The sequence below is a fragment of the Strigops habroptila genome, chromosome 2 (genome assembly GCF_004027225.2).
Source record: "Strigops habroptila isolate Jane chromosome 2, bStrHab1.2.pri, whole genome shotgun sequence".
NCBI classification, from domain to species: Eukaryota; Metazoa; Chordata; class Aves; order Psittaciformes; family Psittacidae; genus Strigops; species Strigops habroptila.
In genome coordinates, this window is record NC_044278.2 from 112,037,491 (window position 1) to 112,059,581 (window position 22,091).

The following is a 22,091-nucleotide window of genomic DNA, read 5'->3' on the forward strand; positions in this document are numbered from 1 at the left end:
CACCCTCGTAATAAAGAACTTCTTCCTTATATCTTACCTGAATCTCCCCTGTTAAGTTTTAACCTATTCTATCACTCTGTGCTCTCTCATGGATTGGTAGTAGAGGGAATGATTGTGGGTGTATGTATGGAGGTGATGAGGTATTGCCCCATCCCTGGTGGACACAGATGCATTGTGTCCTCATCTCAACCTTCTCTCAGGAAATTCTAGGCAGAAATATTGCAGCCCCAGCAGGGGTTCAGAGCTGGTATCACACTGTTAAACCACAGTATACGTGCTCATTGTGGGGGATGGAAGCAGCTCGATGTTTGGATGAGCTATGGCTCTTAGCCGATCTGTTTGAACTATGTTCATGAGCTTGAAGGCTCACATGGCAAAAGGGTCTGGGAGAATGTTGGCCTTCCAGCAGAGGCTGTCACATCTCATCCACTCCTACAGCAACGGCAGCAGTCCACGCCTGGCTGCAATGTGCCTGCCAAAAGTGCATCTGGTGATTTCAGGAGGCAGAGAAATCCGCACTTCCCTTGGAAGTTTGTTCCTGTCTTGTTTCATCATAGTGTTTGTTTTTTAAACTTTGCAAAAGTTATGATCATTGATGATAAAAATCTGTTTAAACCCATATCACTTGTGCAACTCTGTCTTGGCAGCTCAGTAATCTCTCTGGAAGGATGTCATGGTCTCAAGCCAGTATGCTCCGTATCACCAAGAAAAAAGAGGTCTCCACCTTTCCCACACACAGCAATGACCCACAGCCACTCCAGGTGACCTCAGCAGAAAGGACTGGTTGGGTTTATACAACTGACAACCTCCTTAGAGTTTCCAGGCAGGTCAAGATGAAGATGCCAGGCTGCTTGTAACTCATTTACCTCTTGTTTCCAGGATTCTGCTTTCCTGTACAAGTCAGTAACTGGGCAAAACTTGAAAGAAATCCACAGCAGTGGATGGAGAGTGAGGTGCAGTTGGATCATAAAAGCTGTCAGACAATTGTGAAGGGAGCGCTGAATGTTTTCTGCAATACTTCTTCTGAGAAATAAGTTTACAAGGAGAACTTCCAAGAATGTGGATACATTCACGAAGAAGCCAGCTTGCACAAAGAGAGGCTTTTACTCTGCAGAACTTATGCATATGTTTAACTCAAAATGGAACAAGCCAAGAGCTTATAATCTATACACTATACACTAATTATCTAATACTGGACAAGCGCTGCATCTGGCCCTGTTAGGTCAACTTCTGATCTCTATTAGGCATCAAAACTCTTTATAAAAAGAAAATGCAGAGGAAAAAAATGAATTTCAGAAAAGATATCCAAGAGAATTCCTGTTGGGTGTGGGAAAGGATTACAAGCAACTTCCATTTGCAGTATTGTTTCCAAAAACAATGAAACACTTTCAAAGTTTATGCTTCTCTTGACATTTCTCAGCTACTAAAGCACTGAAAGGCAAGTCTGAGAGCCACAAAGGTACTTAAGAGTTTATGGTTTAAGTGAGGGTTAGTCAACCAAATACTTCAAGCATCTGGGCATACACATCCTGCCCCTTGCGCAAGAGGTTTGTGGCAGAACAGCGACCAGATATCAAATTTACTTGCCTTACAAGTCAGCCTAACTTTCACACTTGGGAAATGGGAATTTTCCTGGGTTTAATGGGCTTTGCTTTGGAGTTGTCATTTCAGTGCAGTGTTTGCCAATGTCCCAGTGTTAAATATTAAGAATAACTGAGCCTAACTCATTCTCTGACCTGTGTTTCAAACTTGCCTGCTACCATCCTTGCCAATGGATTTGAGTTTTGACCCAGGCACTTTGACAGCAAATGACTTAAAATGATCCTTCTCACGGTAAAGAGTCAACTCTCCATTCCTTGCAGCTATAATAACTGATCCTCTTCTGCTTCTTCTAAAACTTCTCATTTCAGATAACATTATCACAGAGCTCAGCAAGAAATAAAAAGCCATTTACATCACTCATGCTGTTTACTTACATTTTTACATGTGTGGCACTTGGGGACATGGTTTAGTGGTCAACTTGGCAGGACGGGGTTAACAGTTGGGACTTGATAATCTTAAAGGTCTTTTTCCAACCTAAACAATTCTATGATTTTAGCATTACATTCAAATTAGACGATGGCAACCAACCTGTTTGGCTCCCCTTTGTCACTTGGTTTAAAAGCACCATGCTGCAGCACGTGGGATTCAGACTTGGCACAGCAAGTACCTACACTCAAGCAAACTGTTTTCTCACATTGGGATGCCATTTCTATGACACTGCTTGGAAAAAGAAACCCACTTCCATTTATTCCTCTCCAAGCATTTTGCATGGCTGCCTGTGACTGCAACATTTGGATGCATTCCACACTGAATTGACTGGCAATAGCGGAGTCCACAGAGCGCCTGTCTGCAGAAGGCAGCTCCGCCTGAGGAAAAGATCCCTTTGGAAATGGATGGAAGGGGAAGGATGGAGGAGGATTTTGCTGTGGATGGAAGGGGAAGAATGGAGGAGGATTTTGCTGTGGATGGGGTTCTACTTACGATGGCAAAGTCTGATCTGAGAAGTTTTCCAGCAGCTCTCAAAGGCAGATCTAGGTACAATCAGTCCCCTTTAAGAGATGTAAATCACTAATTGCATTGTGCCCTTTGTAGGCAGCCAGTTGACTAAATTACACAACGCCTCATTCTGCAAAAACAGAAAGTATTCCCAGGCAAAGCAGATGACAGTTCTCAAGCAGCTGATTTACAAGTGCCTTGCCAGGAGAAACCTTGAAAACAATGTATGCAACACCCCAAATCTGCTTGGAAATTTCATAGGGCTGTAGCATTGTTTCCATAATGAAATCAAATCCAGCTATGCCATCATCTTTCACGACAGGAATTATATAATGGCCGATAGTAAAGTTTTATGTCAGTGGGACATGTTAAAGCTCATACAGGCGTATTTAAAACCTAGAGATGAGCGCACAAACAAGGCAAACTTTGGTGATGCCGTGGTGTAAAGAAGAGCTTTATACCCCAGCTATCCCAGGCTGCAGATGATAGATTTGCCTCTGTCCTAATTACACACTCCATCTCCGTGCATTAGCATGGAGCCTAGAAACCCTGACTCATCATTTCTAACAATCCCGGCTTCTCGAGGCAAACACACACACATGCGTGCTCCCAGCGCTCCCCTAAAGCAAACACCTAACGCTGTTCTGCCTGCCAGCACCGCGCTCTCGTCCCTGCATGTGCGAGCGGCCACCTCCAGGCAGCAGCCCCCGGTTAGCGGACCCGCTGCGGGAAGGGGCACCCCGGGCACGGCGGGGCGGGCGGCTGAGGCCCGCTCCCAGCGCACCGGTGACTCCCGGGGGTGGCTCTGGAGCGGGTCGGCTCCGCTCGGACACGGCCCGGGGCGGCCGCGGAGCGCCGGGACCCTCGAGGGCCGCCCGCCGCCCCCCCACCATTTACCCGCGCCGGGGGCGGGGCCTGCCGCGCCTCATTTGCATACAGCACACCCCATTGGCCAGCAAGAGGCACGCGGCCGAGGCGCCGGCCCCGCCCCTCTCCCCAACACTGCCCAGAGACGCGGCTGGCCCCGCCCCTCCGCGGCCGAGGCCACGCCCCTTTCCCCGCCCCAACTCGGAGGCTGCCTGGAGATGGGAGCCGGGCAGAGCTCAGCTCATTGGTCGGCGGCTTGCTGCCTCTCTGATTGGCCAAGCGCGGCGGCGGGGGGCGTGGCGGCGGGCGCGGATTGGCGGAGCGCGCAGGGGTGTGCGCGGGGGGCAGCGGCCCGGAGCGGGGCGCTGGGGCCGCGGCTGGAGGATGGGGGCGGCCGGCGGCGCGGGCTGCTGAGCGGCGCGGAGCGGAGCGGAGCGGAGCTGCCGCCTCCCCGCGTCCCGCCCGGCCTGCGCCGCGCTCCCCGCCACCATGAACCGCCTCGGCTCAGGCCCCGTGGGCAGCGCCACCACCGCCGCCTCCGCCGCCGGACAGTACCGGGTGTGCGGCATTTGCCGGAAGGTGCCGAGACAGGTACCGGAGCGAGGCGGCGGCGGCGGCGGCGGCGGTGGGGGGGGGGGGGGGGGTCGCTGTGAGGCGATGGGAGGTGAGGGGCAGCGGGAGGCGGGGAGCGAGAGACTTGGAGCGGGGCGATGGGGCAGAGGCTTGTGGGGGGGGGTGGGGTTTGCGAGGAGAAGTGGGCCATGGGGCAGCAGTGGGGCGGGGGGATGGAGGGCAGCGGAGGGGGGCTGTGGGGTGAGGGCTGTGGGGCAGCCGGGGCAGTGGGGGGGGTCTGCCCGGAGGTGGGGGGTGTGGGTGTGGGGCAGGGGGGATGCGGCCCCAGCGGTGCCGGGGGGTGCCAGGTCGCGCACCCCCATTGCGTACCCCCACCGGGGCGGGTGTCACCTTGCCCTTGCCCAGGGTTGCGCCCCCCCACACCCGGAGGGTTTGGGGGGTGCCCGGCCTCCCCTATGGCATAGCGGGGGAGTGGGTTGAAATGGGGCCCATCCGCGCCTGGAAAGTTTATCCGCGTATTTCACGGGCAGAATTCATCACCGCAGTCTCCGTCCAGTCTTTGTGCGGGGGCATCCCAAATCACAGCTTTAAATATAGGGAAAAACACCCTAAAAAGCCCCTTCGCCCCCCCTCCCCCCCAACCCGCTAACCCCCATCCCTGCAGCCACCAGTCGCTCCCTTGCCGGACCCTGGGTGCTTCAGGAGGAGGGTTAATCCCTTTACCACCTCCTCCCGACATCTGCTTAACGGGGAGCATTAGTTGAGGTGCTTTTTGTTTGTCCAGCGCAAATGAATTAAAATTGCTGAGCTGTGCAAACGCGCCGAGCCAGCCCGAGCGCCCGGGATGAACGCGATGAGCCGTCCGGGGGCTTGTTTTAATTCAGTCTCTTTCCCCATACATTCTGCTCCAGGTTGGTTCTTGCAAGTGCTAAGAAAAGCCTGTAAGTCAATGAGCTCAAATATTTGCGCTCTTTGTCCAAAAACTGTTTTTCTTCCTCTGTGGGTCAGGCCAAGTGCCAATCAAAGTTGTTTTTCAAGCCTCTCTTCCCTGCAGTAGGACTGCTTTTTTTCTTTCTTCTTCTTCTTTTTTTTTTTCTAAGGGTTTGGTTTTTTGGAAAGGAGGTGTGTGTTTAGGAAAGGGGGGAGGAGAAACGCTGAAAAATCAGTCGGGGAGAGAAGCAGATCTTAAAAAATCGTGTTTCTCGAATATTTTAATGGAAACAAAATCTTATTAAATGTGCATGCTTGGTATGTGCAGTTATTTTTTCCATAAACTCTTGGATCATGTTACAGTTGATACTTGGTGCTCAGCTCTTAGCTCAGCTTGCGAGAAATGGAATGGATCAGAGAAGCCCACATCAGCAGAGGCTGATTTTTAACCATTTCGTTGCAGGATCGAATCCCTTCTTGGCTTTAATTTGCTGCTGTTACTGCTTTAAGAAAAAAAAAAAACCCAAGTACTTAAAAGAGAGAAGTTCTGTGGGGTTAAAGCCTGAAACAGCTTCAGACTTGACATATGTCTAAATACATACAAATTAACCGGTGCCAAATATGTCTGTGGAGAAAAGCAGGGAGGGAGCTTGCTTTGTTCTGCCAAATAATCAAAATGTTTTGTTGACAAATAAAGTGGTGCTTGGCAGCGCTTGTAGATCTAAAATTAAATTTAAATTATTGAATTTTTTTGAAGCCATAGTCTCATCCTGCTGTCTAGGACTTCTTTGGATACCTCTTTAATATCAGAGGGTGAGGGGGGGAAACAGCAACACAGCAGGGCTAGATGTTGCTTTTCTGGTAACAGGAAACTTGCCAGATTAGGTTTATTTTTTACTTTATTATTTCTTTTTTTAATCATTTAGGGAGGGTGATGGTAAAACCTAAGTACCCGGTTGGGTCTCTTGGGGAAGGCAGCTCAGCGCTGTCCTGCTTTGTCTGTGGTTGCTTCAACTACTTTCATTGCAAAACTGGGGAAAGAAAAAAAGAAACTGAGTGACAGCCCATGAAACCCACTTGAAATATGGGTGTTTTGTGGTTGTACGAGGACATCCTTGCATCTGTGTTTTAGGCTGGACAATAAGCACAAGTACAAAGCTTCTGACTACATCTGTAATTATTTAAAAGTTGGTGTAATAAAAATCACTGTAAACTTTAACCTTTTGCACTTCATTGGCAAGGATGCAAGTAGAAAACGAGAAAAAAAGAAAGGCTTGGTGGAAGTGAGATGCAAATTTGACCTGAGTCTCAGAGTAATAATCTTCAGCTAAGTGCTGCCTCATCTGTTCTTTTGATGGTGTTGGGGTTTTTTTAATGCTCATGTGATAATACACTGGAAAAATGATTGGCCTTAAAACATGTTGAATCTCTTCTGCCCTCCTCAGTCTTAAGTCTTTACTTGAAGCCACTTGAACGAACGCTCACAGTTTAGGCAGTGCTGATACCAGAATTATAAGGGGGAAAGGAAGCTTTCTACTCAGTGGGATGTAATGAAATTTGAAATAGCCTAGCAGGTTTTGGATTCTCATAAGTGAAGGTAAGTTTCTCTTTCAGCAGGGAAACAGCAAAAGCTAGATGCAATGCTTTAGGTTTCAGCTAATCTCAAATCAATCCAAGTTATGTTTTTTTAATATATAAATTTCTATTAGGATAACGCTAGAAACTTGCTATGGTACCATGGGTTGCATTTGCCTATGAGGAAGGTTTTTCATATTAAAAAGATACAATTTCCGGTTGGGTTTATTGTTATGGGACACTTTAAATAACCAGATCTACTTGCAGAACAATTGCTGCTAATCAGAAGTGCTTAGGCAGTCACAGATAGGACAGCTACATCATCATTTGATTTGGGGAATAAAAAAAGAAGACAACCAGTAATAGATGATGCTGGTTTGGCTTTGGTGAGTGAGCTTGTTGAACAGAGAGCCAAGGCTGATGCTTTGACTCAGCTTAAAATAAATGGAAGAATGAGCAAAACAAGAGGAGTAGCTCTGGTTCATGGGATTGATGGGCAGGCTTTCTAACAAAACTGTGGCATATCAGTAGGGAAAGTGCTTAAAATGGCATACGAGTGCTGTCGCCAAGTGTTTCCTAGAGGTGGCTGAGAGTTGCTGCCATTGCAGTAACCAGGACAGCATCCAGCTCTCATGTTTGAAAATGCAACGTCTAGGGGAGTCCCTGGGCAGGGGAGCCGTGGGGTATAAATCTGGAGGGGGTCTGGAGCCTGATGGAAACCCCAGGGTCTCCTGCCTGAACAGAATCAATAGCCCGAGTAAGCAAGAGGAGAGTATATAGGAAGGGCTCAGTATTTCTCTAGACAAATAACTGCTTCAGGAAGGCTTTTAGGAATAAGCAAAAAGTCTTCAGGGGATGGAAAAATCCTGATATGTCAGGAAATGTAGGAACAGGGAGAGTTTGCCAACTCTTCAAGCTTAGCTGCAAATTGCAAAGCATGTGAAGTAAAAGGTTCTTTTACATGTACATACAAGTTGGTAGGATAGAAAAGAAAATGACTATAAACATCCTGGTTCCAGGATTAAATATTTGGTTTGTGTTAGGTTTCAGTGAGGGAGATACATGGGCAATGGGAAAATGGGTGATGAGGGAGTGTGGTTTATAAGGATCCATCGCTGTTGGCAAGGTGGAGGTGAACCTGGCTTAGCTGACCCTTCTGGTTTGAGCCAGTCTCTGTGCAGGAGTCCTGGGTAAAGGTATATGAAATCCAGGATATGTTCCCATTTCTCATAGACATACACAATCAGGGTGATCCTGTGAGAGGGAAATAGCCATCGGCATGATGGACAGAATTATCAGTGCTCCTCATCACCCTGAGTTACTAAAGCAAATTTTGATGGAAAAGTGTACAGCTACATGAATCATAAAATCCCAGACTGGTTTGGGTTGAAGGGACCTTAAAGCTCATCCAGTTCCAATCCCCTGCCATGGGCAGGGACACCTTCCACTAGAGCAGGTTACTCCAAGCCCCTGTGTCCAACCTGGCCTTGAACACTGCCAGGGATGGGGCAGCCGCAGCTTCTCTGGGCACCCTGTGCCAGTGTCTCACCACCCTCACAGTGAAGAACGTCTTCCTAGTGTCTAATCTAAATCTCTCCTCTTTCAGCTTAGACAGGACCCCTTAGACAAGACAGGACCCCTTGTCCTGTTACTACCTGTCCTTGTAAAAAGCCCCTCTCCAGATTTCTTGTAGCTCCCTTTAGGCACTGGAGCTGCTCTAAGGTCTCCCTGGAGCCTTCTCTTCTCCAGGCTGAACCAGCCCAGCTGTCTCAGTCTGTCTCCAGAGCAGAGCTGCTCCAGCCCTCGCAGCATCCTTGTGGCCTCCTCTGGACTCACTCCAACAGCTCCATGTCCTTCTTGTGGTGGTGTCCCCAGAGCTAGATGCAGCACTGCAGGTGGGGTCTCACCAGAGAAGAGTAGAGGGGGAGAATCACCTCCTTTGAAGGTGAAAAAAATATGTATGACATGATACCTGCAGAAGTAGGTCACACTAGTGTAATGTAGTAGTCTTCTGTTGGTAAGACATCTTCTAGAGTGTCCTCCTCTGGAAGCTTTGTATGGACTGAATGTAGACTTCATTAATTAAACATCTAATGTAATGTCAAAGGTTGAACTCCTTGCTGCACTAGCAAGTCAGTTCAAATTAAACTTTGGGATTTACTAACACAAAATGTTCCAAATAACAAAAAAGTTTAATTGGGTTTGAAAAGTATTTGGACAAATTCATAACAGAAAAAATCAAACAAAGTCTGTCAATAGGAAAGAGCAGCACTTTCCGGTATACTGTCTGTATGCTTTCCTGGCTGTTGCATGTCTGCTGTTGTCCCCTGGCAGGTTACTGGGCAATGGGGACCTTTGATCTGACACATTTTGTCTATTTTCCTGTTCTTGATAATTATAGAGGAGTGATTGGGAAATGCTGGGACTGGGGATGGTGGTGGACCATGCTGAGAGAAGTCACTGTGCCGAGAGCAGGTTTTCAAAGGATCGCTTGAAGCTAATCTGGTTTAAAACTGTCCCAAATCACAATGAGAGTGTGACTGTTTCTAGAAGACATACACACAGCAGAAAGGGTAAATGTTGTTGGCTCAAGGAAAGAGAGGAACATTTCACAGAAATCTGGGAGACCTTGAGCACTGGTGTAGTTAGAAGTGGAGTGAAATGCAGTGGTATGAAATGCACGAGTTATAGGCTTGGCTGTTTGTTACTCATAACTTTTAATAAGAGCAGCTCCTTGGAAGAGTCAGGAGAAGGATGTCAGTGCGCAGGAGGACCAGCAGCTTACTTTCACCCTGCAGGGCAGTGCTGGTGGGGAGGAGGAAAGCCAGGAAGGATGGACCCTAATTAAACAGGCTCAGAGGTGAGCTGGCTGGGTGCTGGGAGAAAGGGAGTACTGATTTTGCAGGAGAAGACTAGAAGAGTTTGCTTTTTTTAATCCAGCAGAACCAAAGGCTGAGAGGGGATATGATCCCTGTCTATAAATACATCCATCAGATGGCAAGAGCCAGTGAGGAGAAATTAGCTCAAGAGTAAATGGATATAAAATGGTCATAAATACATTTAGGCTGGAAAATTGAAGTGTCCAGAGGTGTGAGATTCTGGAAGAGTTTGTTCTAGTTCTGGTGCTGTCAAAAAAAGCACCTGCTTTTTAAGATAGAAAAATGGGTAAGCAACATTAAATGATGCAGTGCTTACAATAGCACAAGCCTGAGCTCAGGGAGCTGAGGTCATACCCCAAAAAACCCAAAGAAAAGACACACTTTCATTCATTTTATTGTCCTGTGTGGGAGAGTAAGAAAGTAGCCCAAAAGTGAACCAAAAATAGTCTAATGTCATGTCTCATAAGCCTGTGTAAGCTAAAATATGTGTCACCATGAGTCATGAAGGTGCATGGAGATGCTGTTACCTGTTCTGTAGAAATCAAGAGGCCTTTCAAGGACATCTCAGCTATTTTGAGGAAAGTCAACCTGGTTCAATCTACTCTGAACATAACCAGATGAAAACTGCTATGCCTTTGCTTGGAAAACAGCCTGGGTTTTCCATAAGGCAACATCTTTTTATTTGTGAGTTGCATAGTGTAGTTGGGTTTGGAAATCCCAACAAACCTGACTGTCACAGAGAATCTTATTTTGTAAAATGAAATTATGTCTCCATAGTTTGACCACTCTTAATAATAGTCTCCTCACACTGTAGTTGTCTTAATTTACGGCTGCCTAGGTGGCTTTAAATCTCCAATGTGCCTCTTCCTGAAGGAGTTCTCAAAGTGATTTGCAAAGTCTGTCATGAAAACCCAACTGTGTTTGTATTGGTTCTAATTTTAGCAACTTTCTGTTGTGTAAAACATGGTGTCTGCCTTCAGTGTTTGTGTCTTCCAGTCCCCTGGAGCACTGCCGTGGTGAAACCAGCTCGGGTCGCTCCTCCACTAAACCCACTTGCGCAGTTGGGAGAGAAAATGGGTCTTTGAGGGTCCAAAATGTAAAGCTATAAACCGAGAGCAACAAACCCAACCTTTTAGGGCAGTTAAGACTGTCTATGGTTTCTGTTCTTCCCCATCCTCATGAGTCTTGCAGAAAATTGTATCTTTTCAGAGCTAAAAAACCTTTTTAAATAATTTTTCTCTCTCCATTCCCTGTGTAATTATTGGCTTCGTTGCCTGGAATCAGTCAGTGTTACTGCTCTTTGCACGTGTGTGCTGGTCTTGAGGGTTCCTGGGTTCTTCCACTTTCACCTTAAAAGCTAGTATAAAATATTTTCCTTTAACCTCTCTAGTTGTATGGGCTGAAAATAAGAAGGCAGAACTATTACATTTTCATTAGACCTGTAATGAGAGTGGCGTGAGTGAAGTGAACCTCTGGTGAAGGACGCTGTTTTGCAATGGAAAGCTGCAAAGGAGGCCTCGTAGGAACCACACTGGTTTGGAATAGTCACTTTTATTTTAAAAAACAAAAGCAAAAACACAGCCTTCCCCGAATTACAGGGAGGGAGTGGAGGCAAGAAAGGGAAGAAAGTGGGGAGGAGGATTTTCTTCAAAAGAAACTTTGAGGTTAGTGTTGGGAGTGGGTTAGCCAAGCGTGGAGGTTGTCCCCTGTTAAGACTGACTGCTGCAGGTAAGAGTGGTGCGTTGCATTAGCCAAATCACAAGCTGTGGTTTGGAGATGTGGACTCCGTGAGCATTTGCTTTAAATTTATGCATGTTACTTAATTAGCTCTTCAAATCTCACATCTCTCTAAGTGGCGATGTTTTGAAATCTGAAAAACATGATATGGTTCGTTGAGCATCCTTGGTTTTTCCTCTCTCCCACATTGGTGAGGGAGCTGTTAATACTCGTTTGGTTCTTCATTTGAACCTTTTTGTCTGGCTAAGGAGATTTCAGCAAGAGAAGATAATGGTAAAATTCTCCCCTGGCTTTGTGTAGCTAGGGGAGTTGGTCTGGAGATTTTATGATCATATTTCCATTTTCAGGGCTGGAGAATAAGGAGGGATTGCAATAGTTTGCTTCGCCAAGCTGAATATTGGCTTTTGTCTAAGTGGGTCAGGACAGACTGGGGGGAAAAGGGGTGTTTTCAATAGAAAAGAAATTCGAATTGTCAGGGGGGAGACCTGAGTTAATGAGAAACTGCACCTCATCAGCTTTGGAAAAACCTGTATGGAAATAATTTATGCTGTTTAATTTCTCTGTTCTTTGCAGGTGTTCCTGTTTGTATGCAGAGGTCCTTCCCATTGTTGTCTCTGCATCCCAGCCTGGTAGTCTGTGTGCTTTAAGTAGAAGCTATAGGGAACATAATGCAGATGACTCAAATATCTTGTGAAATTCCATTACAGGGAGGTAGGGATATTCTGCACAAACAATTTTTTTCTGACTGTTTATCTATCAGTCAGTCCATTTAATGTGTTAGGGATAGTTTAAGAAATTTTATAGGGTTCTTGGTATGCCCCTCTGGACAAACTGGTGTTACTAATAATAGGGAGGCCATGATCAAGGGGTATTAATTTGAAATGTCTCTCAACCACTAATTTCAAAATTTTATTATAGGATGATCTTAAAGGGTTTTTTTTCAACCTAAAAGTTTCTATGGTGCTTCTTGCATATCAGACATTGAATGACTATCGGTTGGGGCAAAATACCAGTGTAGATGGTAGTGAATATTACGTGTTTAGGATGCTAAGAAATTATTTTGTTCTTGATATAGACCTCATCAACCATTGATTTATTCAAGTATCTTCATTGTCACATCTTATTTAAATTAAAAGTAAAGTGTTTTGAAGGAAGGGCTTTCTTCTTCTAGGGTACAGTGCTGGGGAGGGCTGAACTGGGTGCAAGTGATGGTGTTCAGAGTAGGAGAGAGAAGTTCGTGCTCTTAGTCTAGAAAGACATCTTAAGTCTTTCCTGAATGTCCCTGGTTACCTGATTTAGAGTAAGATAAACACATACAACCTCCTGATTGAACAACTGCTTTTTTTTCTTCTTAATGACTCTCTCGTATTTGTCTCAAGGTAAGCATCTTATTTTGTTAGACCAACAAGGGATATCTAATGGATTCTGAGCTCAGCACCCAACCTGGTGAACTTGGTAACAGTATGAGGCTACCTGCAGTCCCCTTCCTCAGGGAATCAGGTGAATAATAATAATAATAAATAATAATGGAGAGGAATATGAAGTATTCCTGGCTTCATGTGTTGTGGGTAGGATAGAACTGAAGTGATAAGCCTGCATCACACAAGAAGTAAGTTCCTATGGACTTGCTCCATATTGTGTGGTCGGTGTGTAGACCAGCCCTTGGCTTGTGGTTGAAGCCTTCCCACATACACAAATGTTAGTTTAACATGTATGAAAGCCAGGAGAAATTGCATTCTTGAGAATGATGTGGAACCATAGGTCTCTACTGTCTCTTCAAGCGCAGAAGACGTTCAGAAGAAAAGCAAAAGGTGACTTTAAAATCAGGTTTTCATCTATTCAGAATGAGCAATAAACTCATAAATACAGCTAATACGTCGCAACTGTGTATCTGTTTTAAAGCGTATTAGATTTGATTTTAGTTTTGACGTGGAACTACAGAGAGTTGTAAATTGTTTCAGAGTCAGTTGATACTTTAAAGAATCAATTAAATTATTCCTTTGAAGGGGGAATGGTTGCAAGGATGACTCCTCACGTAACGTTTTCACACAACATTAAATGTGACTTGGAGGTTACTTGGGAATGAAGAATTTGTGCTCCTGACCAATTTCACATAGCCTAAGTAAAATAGAGTTCTGTTGGTGATAACGAAGAAGTACTAGCTATCTTGGTGTAAGCCATTTGTAGAGCAGTACAGAGCTGCATACTCAAAATCATCTTTCATCTGTCTCCGGGCTCTTCATTACTGCGTTGGATTTGCTCTGGCTGATACCAACAAAACAACTGAATGCCAGCATATGTTCTCTCCTCTGTATGAATTGTGCAGTTAAAAACTATTTAATAAGACAGTATCTTAACAGCGTTGAACCTAATTTAATAGCATGTGCTTGTAAATATGTTTAATATCTCCTGCTTCAGCATGTGGTAAAGGGAATATAGTTGCATTATTGGCTAAATGTATCTGGAGGGGTTTGGGCCATATGGTTCTAAATCTGTTTTAATGTAATTATCCCTATTAACTAGAAAAATAAAAAATATGCCCTCCGAGTTGATTGACATTCTCCTCAGTAAAGCACCCTTGTTGCTGATTAGAGGTGTGGAAATAGTAATTTGTTCTAGCATTTGGAAATCTGATTAGACCTCTAGTGAAACGGAGCGCCTACATGCTGTCTAAATATTCTACCTGACACCAGTTGGATCTCATCCAGTGTGGAAGAACACTTGAAATGTTGCTTTACTACATTATGCTTTGTGTCTTGAAATCAGCTCTGCTGCCTGCATGCAAATACCCACTGGCTGCTCAGCGAGCAGAGTGAACCTTGGCCCTCCCTGGAAATCAGCATCAGGATTTGGTTATTCCACTGAGCACTCATTGCCTGATTGCAATAAGTAGCTTAGAGTTAGAAAATCAAGGCAATTGTTTATGTGGAAGCACTCATACCCCTGACTCCATAATCTGGATTTTAGAGTGGCTATGCACATACATTCTACGTAGTATGAAGTGTATACGAGGTAGAAGCATGCTGTTAAAGTTCACAAGTTGTCACTGTTCTTGTGTAGTAGTAAGTTGATAACACACACTATAAATGAAAATTTAAAGTTAAAGCACCGCATTTCTCTCCCAGTTATGAGCTGGCTTGTTCTGTTCCTCCAAAGGCTGATTGAAATGCCCAATGGATGCTATGGCAGCTGTTTTAGCACCCATGTTCTAAATCCTCTTTAACTCAGTTGGAGAGGTTTTTGCCAAAGAGCACTGCTGCTGGAAAACTGAATCAGGACTCTTTGTGAGCATCCTGCAGTAGAAACATCCTGTGGTGGAAACTTCCAGGCCCTAATGGTAGGAAGGGAGTTAAAACAACACTTGAGGTGCATGATGCTCATTAGTCAACAGGTCGTTTTGACTGGTTAGCTTTTCCCTCTGAAATACAGAAGATAAGCTCTAAAGCTCTACTAGAATCAGATGTAGCCTTTTGTCATCTTCCTCATAGGATTTTTTATTCTGTTCCTCCATCATATTTAATAGTTTTACATTTTGCAGTCACTACATTTAAACAAACACAGTGGAAGTGTTGAACCAGAAGAACTCCTACTAGTTTATGCTGTATTAACACTCAGGAGAATTAAGACATTTTTTTCATCTTCTGTTCCTTCCAGAAAACTCAGACAAACTGTTCAATAAGTTTTGTGTTACTGGGACAAGATTGGATGAGGCAGTAACATCAGGGCTCATGCAGGTAGAACCTGCTTTGAGATAAGTAACTTTTATGCCAGTGATTTAAAACTTGTCTCGCTTCAGTGCTGGTGCTTCACAAGCAGTTAGAAGAAAAGGTGTGTTGGTTGAAAAGGTCAACTGTAACGTAATTAAAGGCTGAAGGAGCCTGCAGCCAGCGTTGTAGTTCTTCAGGGGAGACAGAGCTTGGTGCTTGCACACCTGAGCAGGACAAGTGGAAAGAGAACGCTCTGCACTGAGGGAGAGTATGCTGGAGTTGTCTTTCACACTTTGCTTAGAAAAGCAAAATGGGAGAGGAGGTGGAAGGAAGGTCTCCTTCCATGCCCCTGCTCTTTAGGTCACTTATGCAAAGGCTGTTAGATAAAGCTGTAGTTACTTGACCTATTTATCCAACAGAAACTTGCAGTACAAGCAAAAGCAGTTTGACTATCCAGTGCTGTTGCTGTTTCGTATGGGACACTCCTTCGGGTTAAGCTGTGCCTCATGAATACTTACAGGCAGCATCCAGCCATCCATCATGAGTAATTTGTCTTGTTTGAGAAGCTAGGTCTGCAGCATTGGTTCTCGTTTCCCAGGAAAGTTGGAATACCCATTGAATGGTCTAACTTCTGTCTGTGCAGAGCAACGATGGGCACTGATAAAGGTTGTAAATGAGTCTCTTAGGAGCTGGGATTACTGTGATGCAGAGGTCTCAGTTTGGGTTTGGTGTCTTCATTCAGAAAAAGGACAAGTAGACTGGAGCAGTGGAAGGTCTCATTAGACTATGAGCATTAATCACTCTTCCATAGCCACAGAAGTATTTATTCAGGAAGGGTATAAAGCAAGTGGGTTTATTATTCTGTAGTACTTGCTGGTGATTTTTTTGTAGAGTGATTAAGTCACTAAAATGTAGCCAAAAGTCCTCTTAGTAGAAGTGTAGGCAGTAATCTAAGGAGACAGTAGTACTTGTCAGCTCTGAGGTTAGAGGTAAAGCTGAAGTTCTGCCAATCTGCTGGCCTGGATGGCTGATGAGAGCAGGAATAGCTGATCTGTCTCTGGACATGTCTCTGTATTTGCATGCAATAAATCTTCTGTAACAGTTACGAGTCTTTATTTTTGCAAATCAGCATCTCTTTTAAGCTCTCTCAGGAAAACACATTTGTACCTTAGGTCTTTGCTGCCACCAGCTCAGCCGCATTAAGTCAGAGTGTTTTGGTGATTGTATCTCAGTAGTGACTCACTTTGGTAAGATGTAGTTTAAAATGCAAAATGTTCTCTAAAAAAAAAAAAAAAAAGAAAAAGAGGAAGAATCTGCCTGACTGTAACTATTGTTACGGTAGTTCCAGCAAGTTGCTGGCTTTTGAATGTGCTTCCAAGATGAAGCCTTTCCTCTGTCAGTCTCTTGCCCAGACCGCTCCCAGACTAATCAAATATAAACCAGTTAGCATGTCAGCTCCTTGCTCATTGTCAGGCAGTCTCCAGCCTTTGCAAACAAGACTCCTTGGAGAAATAATTTGCTCTAATTGGTGACTATTTTAGGATTTCCTATCAGGTGAAGAATCAAGCGAGCTCACCCGTGGTTTTCCATCTGTGGCCCTAGCACCTCTAAGGTTTCTCTGGACTTCTTTCAAGGAGACTGTATGAAAACTTATTTCAGTAAACTTAGAGGAATGGTGCAGATGCCACCTCCTTCTGAAAAATGCTTACGAGTCAACTAATCAAAAAAGGCTTAAACTCCTGGCTTAGACAGCAAGGCGCTTGCTCTTGGAAATTGTACCTTTAGGCTAAAGGTAAAGCGCGTTAGTCAGGGAGATTTTACTTTTTGTCTGGCACGTTATTTCTGTTTGAGTCATCGACCAAAGAAAGACGGTAAAAAAAGGTGCTTCTCTTGAAGCAGGAGGACATTGCTCCTTCTGGATGTCCAGAGGGTCTGTCCCTTTCCAGGCAGAGCTTTGAGAACAGCATCGTCAGCGTTCCTTATGTTCTTTGAACTGCAATAAAGATGCTCAGTGGTCATCAATTGTACATGGGCATTTGCCTTAGAAACTTGTGCCAGGGGGGCTTCTAATTTTTTAAAAAGCTTTTCCAATGGATTAACTTATAAAATTTTAAGTTCTGTTTGCTACAAACTAGAAACCTTATATCAGCCTCTTGTTTTAATATGTTTATGGCAGCTTGAATGTTAATGTGAACAGCTTAGCTGAAGTTCTTCATGGTGAGGTGGCATAGCCAAAGTCTGCTTAAATTCTTTCAGGTACATATCGTCAATCTAAACAAACATCATCTGCCCATCAGGTGCGTAGGGAGGGTACATATTTATGTTGTCTTATATTTTAACTCTTAAGGGCTTTTTTTGAGTCACCTTTTTCAGATCTAAAGTGATGTAGCTTCTGATGAGGCGCATTTAGAAAGGGAGAAAAATAACATTTCCTTCCTAAAAACAGTATTAGTAAATAATTGAAGTGTAATGAACTCCAGATTAGGAAGTAAATTATATGATACCTAAATGATATGATACCACCTGATTTGGACAGACGGTGTAGGAATGTGCTCACCCAGGCACTAAGGAGCTCTGTAATGTGGGCTGCATCTTTTAGCCTGGATTAGCACGATGCTTGTTTCTACAGTGGTCCAGTTTAGCTAAAACAGCTCCCTGTTTGGGTGATGCCAATTCCTGTGTCTATTAGAAAATAGGGTTCATTTTTTTAGCAATTGTAGACTAAGTAGGATTCTTGAACCAATCTGCTGCAGATATATAACAGCGTTAGAGCAGGTATAGTGGGTCAGATTGAAACTCAAGTGTCCTAGTCTCTGACAGTGGCCAAAGTGAGGGTATCTAAGGAAGAGGACATAACATGGAGCAAGTTCATTGTGACATTCCCTCAGCACTGTCTGCCAGTCTCTAAGTACTTGCAACTTGAAAACTTCCTAAGATGGAGGTGTTATATTTAATATACATACATTTAATAAATGTTAATGCATTTCTCTTCCATAAGCTCAAACAATTCACTTTTAAACACATGCCAACTTCAGGTGTCCATGGTATCTTACTGCAGGGATTTGCACAGCGTAGTTGCATTGTGGAAAAGGTTAAGTACCTCTGCTTGAGCTTGTCACCTGCTGGTTGGTTCCTAATCCTTTTATTGGAGGTGGTAAAAGCACACTATGCATGGACTGTGACAGCCAGGAGGCAATCAATTAAAATAGCTTGACGTGCTTGTGACAGCAAGCTCAGCAGTTCAGAGTTGCTTTCCAAGACTCAAGCTACTGTGTTTCACAATCCTATGTGAAAAAGATGGCAGAAAGCTGGCTGGGGAAGCTCCAGTACTAAGTTGAGCACATTTCCCTCTTTCATCTGGGTGAGAGGATTTGATTTTCTGAATCTTGGCAAGTTACTTCCACAACTCTGAAGATAGTTCCCGCACATGGATTTAAAATAACTGCTATGATCATTGTACATAAAGCGTGTGGCAAAAGCAGTTTGGAAACCTATGCTTCTGCCATCTGCTTGACTTTCTTATGTCTCAAAATAGAATTTGTTTTTATATAGTACCTGGTAAGTGAAAGGTGCTTGGGAGCATGTTTCTGTAGCAGAGTATTCTGGGACACTATTTATTTGCTCAGTAGTAGTTTCTATTGAGCTGAATACACTGCAAGGACACAGACTTATCAAGAGGGAGTGTCAGCAGGGACACGTGGTGAGTTTATTTCTGGAGTCTGGGGCTTCTGCGATTTTGCCTTTTCCTTGAGATGCAGCAAAGAAGCACCTGTGATATGCTCCAAGTAACAAATGCTCCTGTGCAACAGATGTGCTGCTCTTCTGCTATAATTCAAACTTTCCCCTTAAACATCCCGGTTCAATGGTTTTCACCAGTTGGCTGCTCGGGGGGGCAGGCAGAGAGCATCACCTCCTGCATTTTAAGAGGAGGGCTACAAGAAGCGAGAGCTGTAACCAGGCAGTGACATTGCACGGTGAAATATTTGGTGACAAGTAATGGAAGTGCCTGGGAAGCAGGACTGTATGGTCTGAGATCTCATGGCCACAGGTCAAACAGCTTTTCACATTGGAAAGTTCCTCAACCTTTGCCTTCTGGTATTGAACTCTGTGGTGAGTTTCCACACTTTGCTAGTAAAGGTTTTTCAGTGTTCGGTAGTTAGTAAATACGAAGTGTTTGACAATGGTCATGGACATGGCTTGACTAACACGGCCAGCAAAATACCTTCTGTGGTCAGGACGCCAGTCCAGCCTTGTTGCCTCTGTCATGCAAGTAGTTGAAGCTGGGGAGGAAACAATCTTAGCGAGCTGGTGCAGAGGTCAGAGCCCAGCTTCCTCCCCTGCAACTGCGGGGGAATGGAGATGCTAATCAGAGGAGGATATTGTTATTATTTTTTCCATCAAAGAGCAAAGGTAGGACTCTCTACTTGCTGTGACCAGATCTCTTTAAGCTACTGTTCAGTCTGACCTGTCTAGCTTCATCATTTCAACTGGAAACTCAGCAGTGGCTGGATTAACGTTTATCTGGTTTCTCAAGCAGGTTGTGCAGCTGAGCTCCGCATGCCTGCCTGACATAGGAACTGTTAACCAAGGACTTCTTTAAAACTCCTCTAAGCCAAGGACTTCTTTAAGCTAGCTTTCAGTATTTCTAGAAGAGCAGCAGTTGTACTAGCAGCTACGGTGCAGACGTGACTGTAAGAGTCTTACCCTTAGTAAAAGTCTAAATCTAAATGTTTTAAGGCACGCTGTGCCTGAGTTGTGTCTCTCTCTGCTCTTTGTCATAATGAGTATGACGGCAGTGCCAAAGAGGAGAGGTAAGAGAATGTGGCCTCAGTGCCAGTCCCTGGTTAAACAATTCTCCCAGTCTGCTTTTATAGTAACCTGCAGTTAAACGCATCTTCCTTCCTATAAACTCTTAGTGATGATGATCTCTGCTGGAATGCTGTAGCACTTGAGAATGTTCCAGCATGAATTTCAGTGGAGTCCGTTAAATATATTTATTTATATTTAAATACTCCAAGAATATATTTTCCTTAAAATATATTCCTGGAGTATTTTGCTGTGTACTGCTCTTACATTAATCTAATATTTTGAACATTTACCATTTCGAAATGCTTAAAAAAAACCAAACCCATAACTAAGCCACTTTCTTCACAGTCGAAGGATGCCATTATGCATTTACAGCATGGACAAATACCATTCAATTTTCCTTGTTTACAAGGCATGTATTTTCAGACAATACTTCTATTAAAAATTCTGTAGAGCATTCTTGGGAGGCAGTTCTGCCAGAGATACATGATGGATTTACATAACCCTAGGGGGTTTTCTCTCTTTTTTTGTTTGTGTTTTAATATCCACCAGATATGCCTCTCTGATTGGCAGTACGCCCAATAAATCAAATGTGTGTGCCTTTATGAATTGAAGTATTTAACCATTCAATTACTGTATTGTAAAAAGGCTGTGCTATCTGTAGTTAATACAGGTATTAATTCAGGCCTGTCAAAGCAGCTGCTGGTTTATCTGTGCTTTCTATCAGATGTTTGTTCTACCTGTTGGCAGTGGTTTGCTGCATGGACCGAATAGGGAAGTTGATATAGTCTCTCCATAGGAGGATGGAGACCACATGCATGACCACGGTTGCTGCCCTTCCCCATGCTGAGCATGCAGCCCCCCAGGCATGTGGGACCCTGCTGGCAGAGCAAAACCAGGCTTGGTGAGATGGGCTGTGCTCGGGCAGGATGAGGCAGCCCTCTGCATGGGAAGCTGTGGATTAAAGGATATGCTGTGCTGCTTCAGAGGCTCTTCGTTAGCAAATGTTGCTGTCCTGACTGATGATGAGGCAGATTAACTCGATGCAGTTTTGCCAGTTTAGTGGCTAAAGCCTTATGTTCCCCAAACCAGATAATATAGGTCTGTCTCAATATGTCAGACTTGGGCTAAAGCTGAAGGTGGAAGTGGGCCAAGGTATGAATAAAACAAGTCCCAGCTTAAACTATTGAAGTTTTCCACTGTAGCTTTTGCTCTTGATACCTGATGCTGTTGAAACGTAGAAAACACTCTTCTCTCCTGCTGGTAGGATTTTGAGTCATCTGGATGATCACAAGATCTGTCCTGAGGGCACTTCTTGGGGACCACACTAACTCCAGTATTACTGTTGTGTGTGTGGGGAGGGAAGGAGGTGAGGTTCTCCATGGACTGAGGAGGGAAGCCTTGTTTCTCTCTCTTTTTCTTTTCCTGAAGGCTGAAGTAGACTAGAAGACCTTTTGTTGTCTGCTGGTGGTACGTGTCTTGCCTATCTTCAGACCTCTACATTTGACCTCGTTAGCCATGGATTCCTCTTAGTCTCTGGAGGAAAACAAGCCTTCCCATGGCACAGTTCGCAATTGATCTCATCCTGAGTTAGACATTACCTTTCTTTTTCAGTTGTAACCCGGATCCAGCTGGGTAACTGTGATTTGGGCATCTGTGTTTGGTCAGTTGGAGTTTCACCCTCTGTATCTGATAAGGATTGGGACATGGAGAACTCAGATTTTGAGATTTGGCTTAAATGACATAGAAGTGATTCTCTAGTAACAAGGAAGTAGAAGAAGTAGCTGTTTGTCTCTCATCCTTTTCATGTGTTAATAATCAATGTCTAGATTTGACTTGGCACCTGTAGTTGAGGAAATGTCATCGAGACCTTCCCATTTTTCCACTCAGGAGCCTCAGCTTTACTTTCTCAGTTAGATGTACTCTGTACTTCAGTTACCTTAAGGTTAAGTGTCTTTTACTTGATATATTCAGGACTATTCTGACAAAAATGCAAAACACATTTCAGGCTTCTTAAATAAAGAAGGGTTTTGCAGCATACCTGCTACCCTGATGTTTGAATTGCAGCCCTTGCCAGTCTGCTCACAGTTGGAGCTGAAGGTTGGTTTTGGTTAATAGACATTATCTCCAGGACAAGGAGATTAATATGACAGAAGTAGGACTAAAAAGGTTGCAGGTGTAGCCTTTCTTTATGAAAAAAGGAGATAGTTATTGGCAGAAAAGCCTATGTGCTCACTTCTGAGTTTTTCTCCTGTAGGCTGAGTGTACCAGGGATCTTTCAAAGATCAAGGAACCGCTGTTGGGCTTCTGCTGCCTGGCCATCCATCTTGGCTTGGGTAGAAATTGCTGCCCTGTGGTTTCTAATTAGTGTGGATTGTGTTCTTAATAGCTGGTGGAGGGATGGGAACTTGGGATAGGCTTCCTTTTATTGTGTGAAATCCAAAAGGGCTGTAACCTGTTACCAAAGTAAAAGCTCCCT

General features: G+C 44.3%; 1 protein-coding gene across 2 annotated transcripts in view; it reads left to right on the forward strand.

Annotated features, from left to right (window-relative positions):
* The first annotated feature begins 3,732 nt into the window (after positions 1-3,732).
* SESN3 (sestrin 3) overlaps positions 3,733-22,091 on the forward strand; it is a 43,871-nt gene continuing 25,512 nt past the window's right edge. Inside the window, exon 1 of one of the 2 annotated variants that reach the window (XM_030476959.1) lies at positions 3,733-3,996. In XM_030476959.1, coding sequence (XP_030332819.1) covers positions 3,895-3,996 — 102 coding nt within the window. In that variant the 5' untranslated portion in view covers positions 3,733-3,894. The remainder of the gene's footprint in view (positions 3,997-22,091) is intronic. The other variant, XM_030476958.1, reaches the window with a different exon arrangement.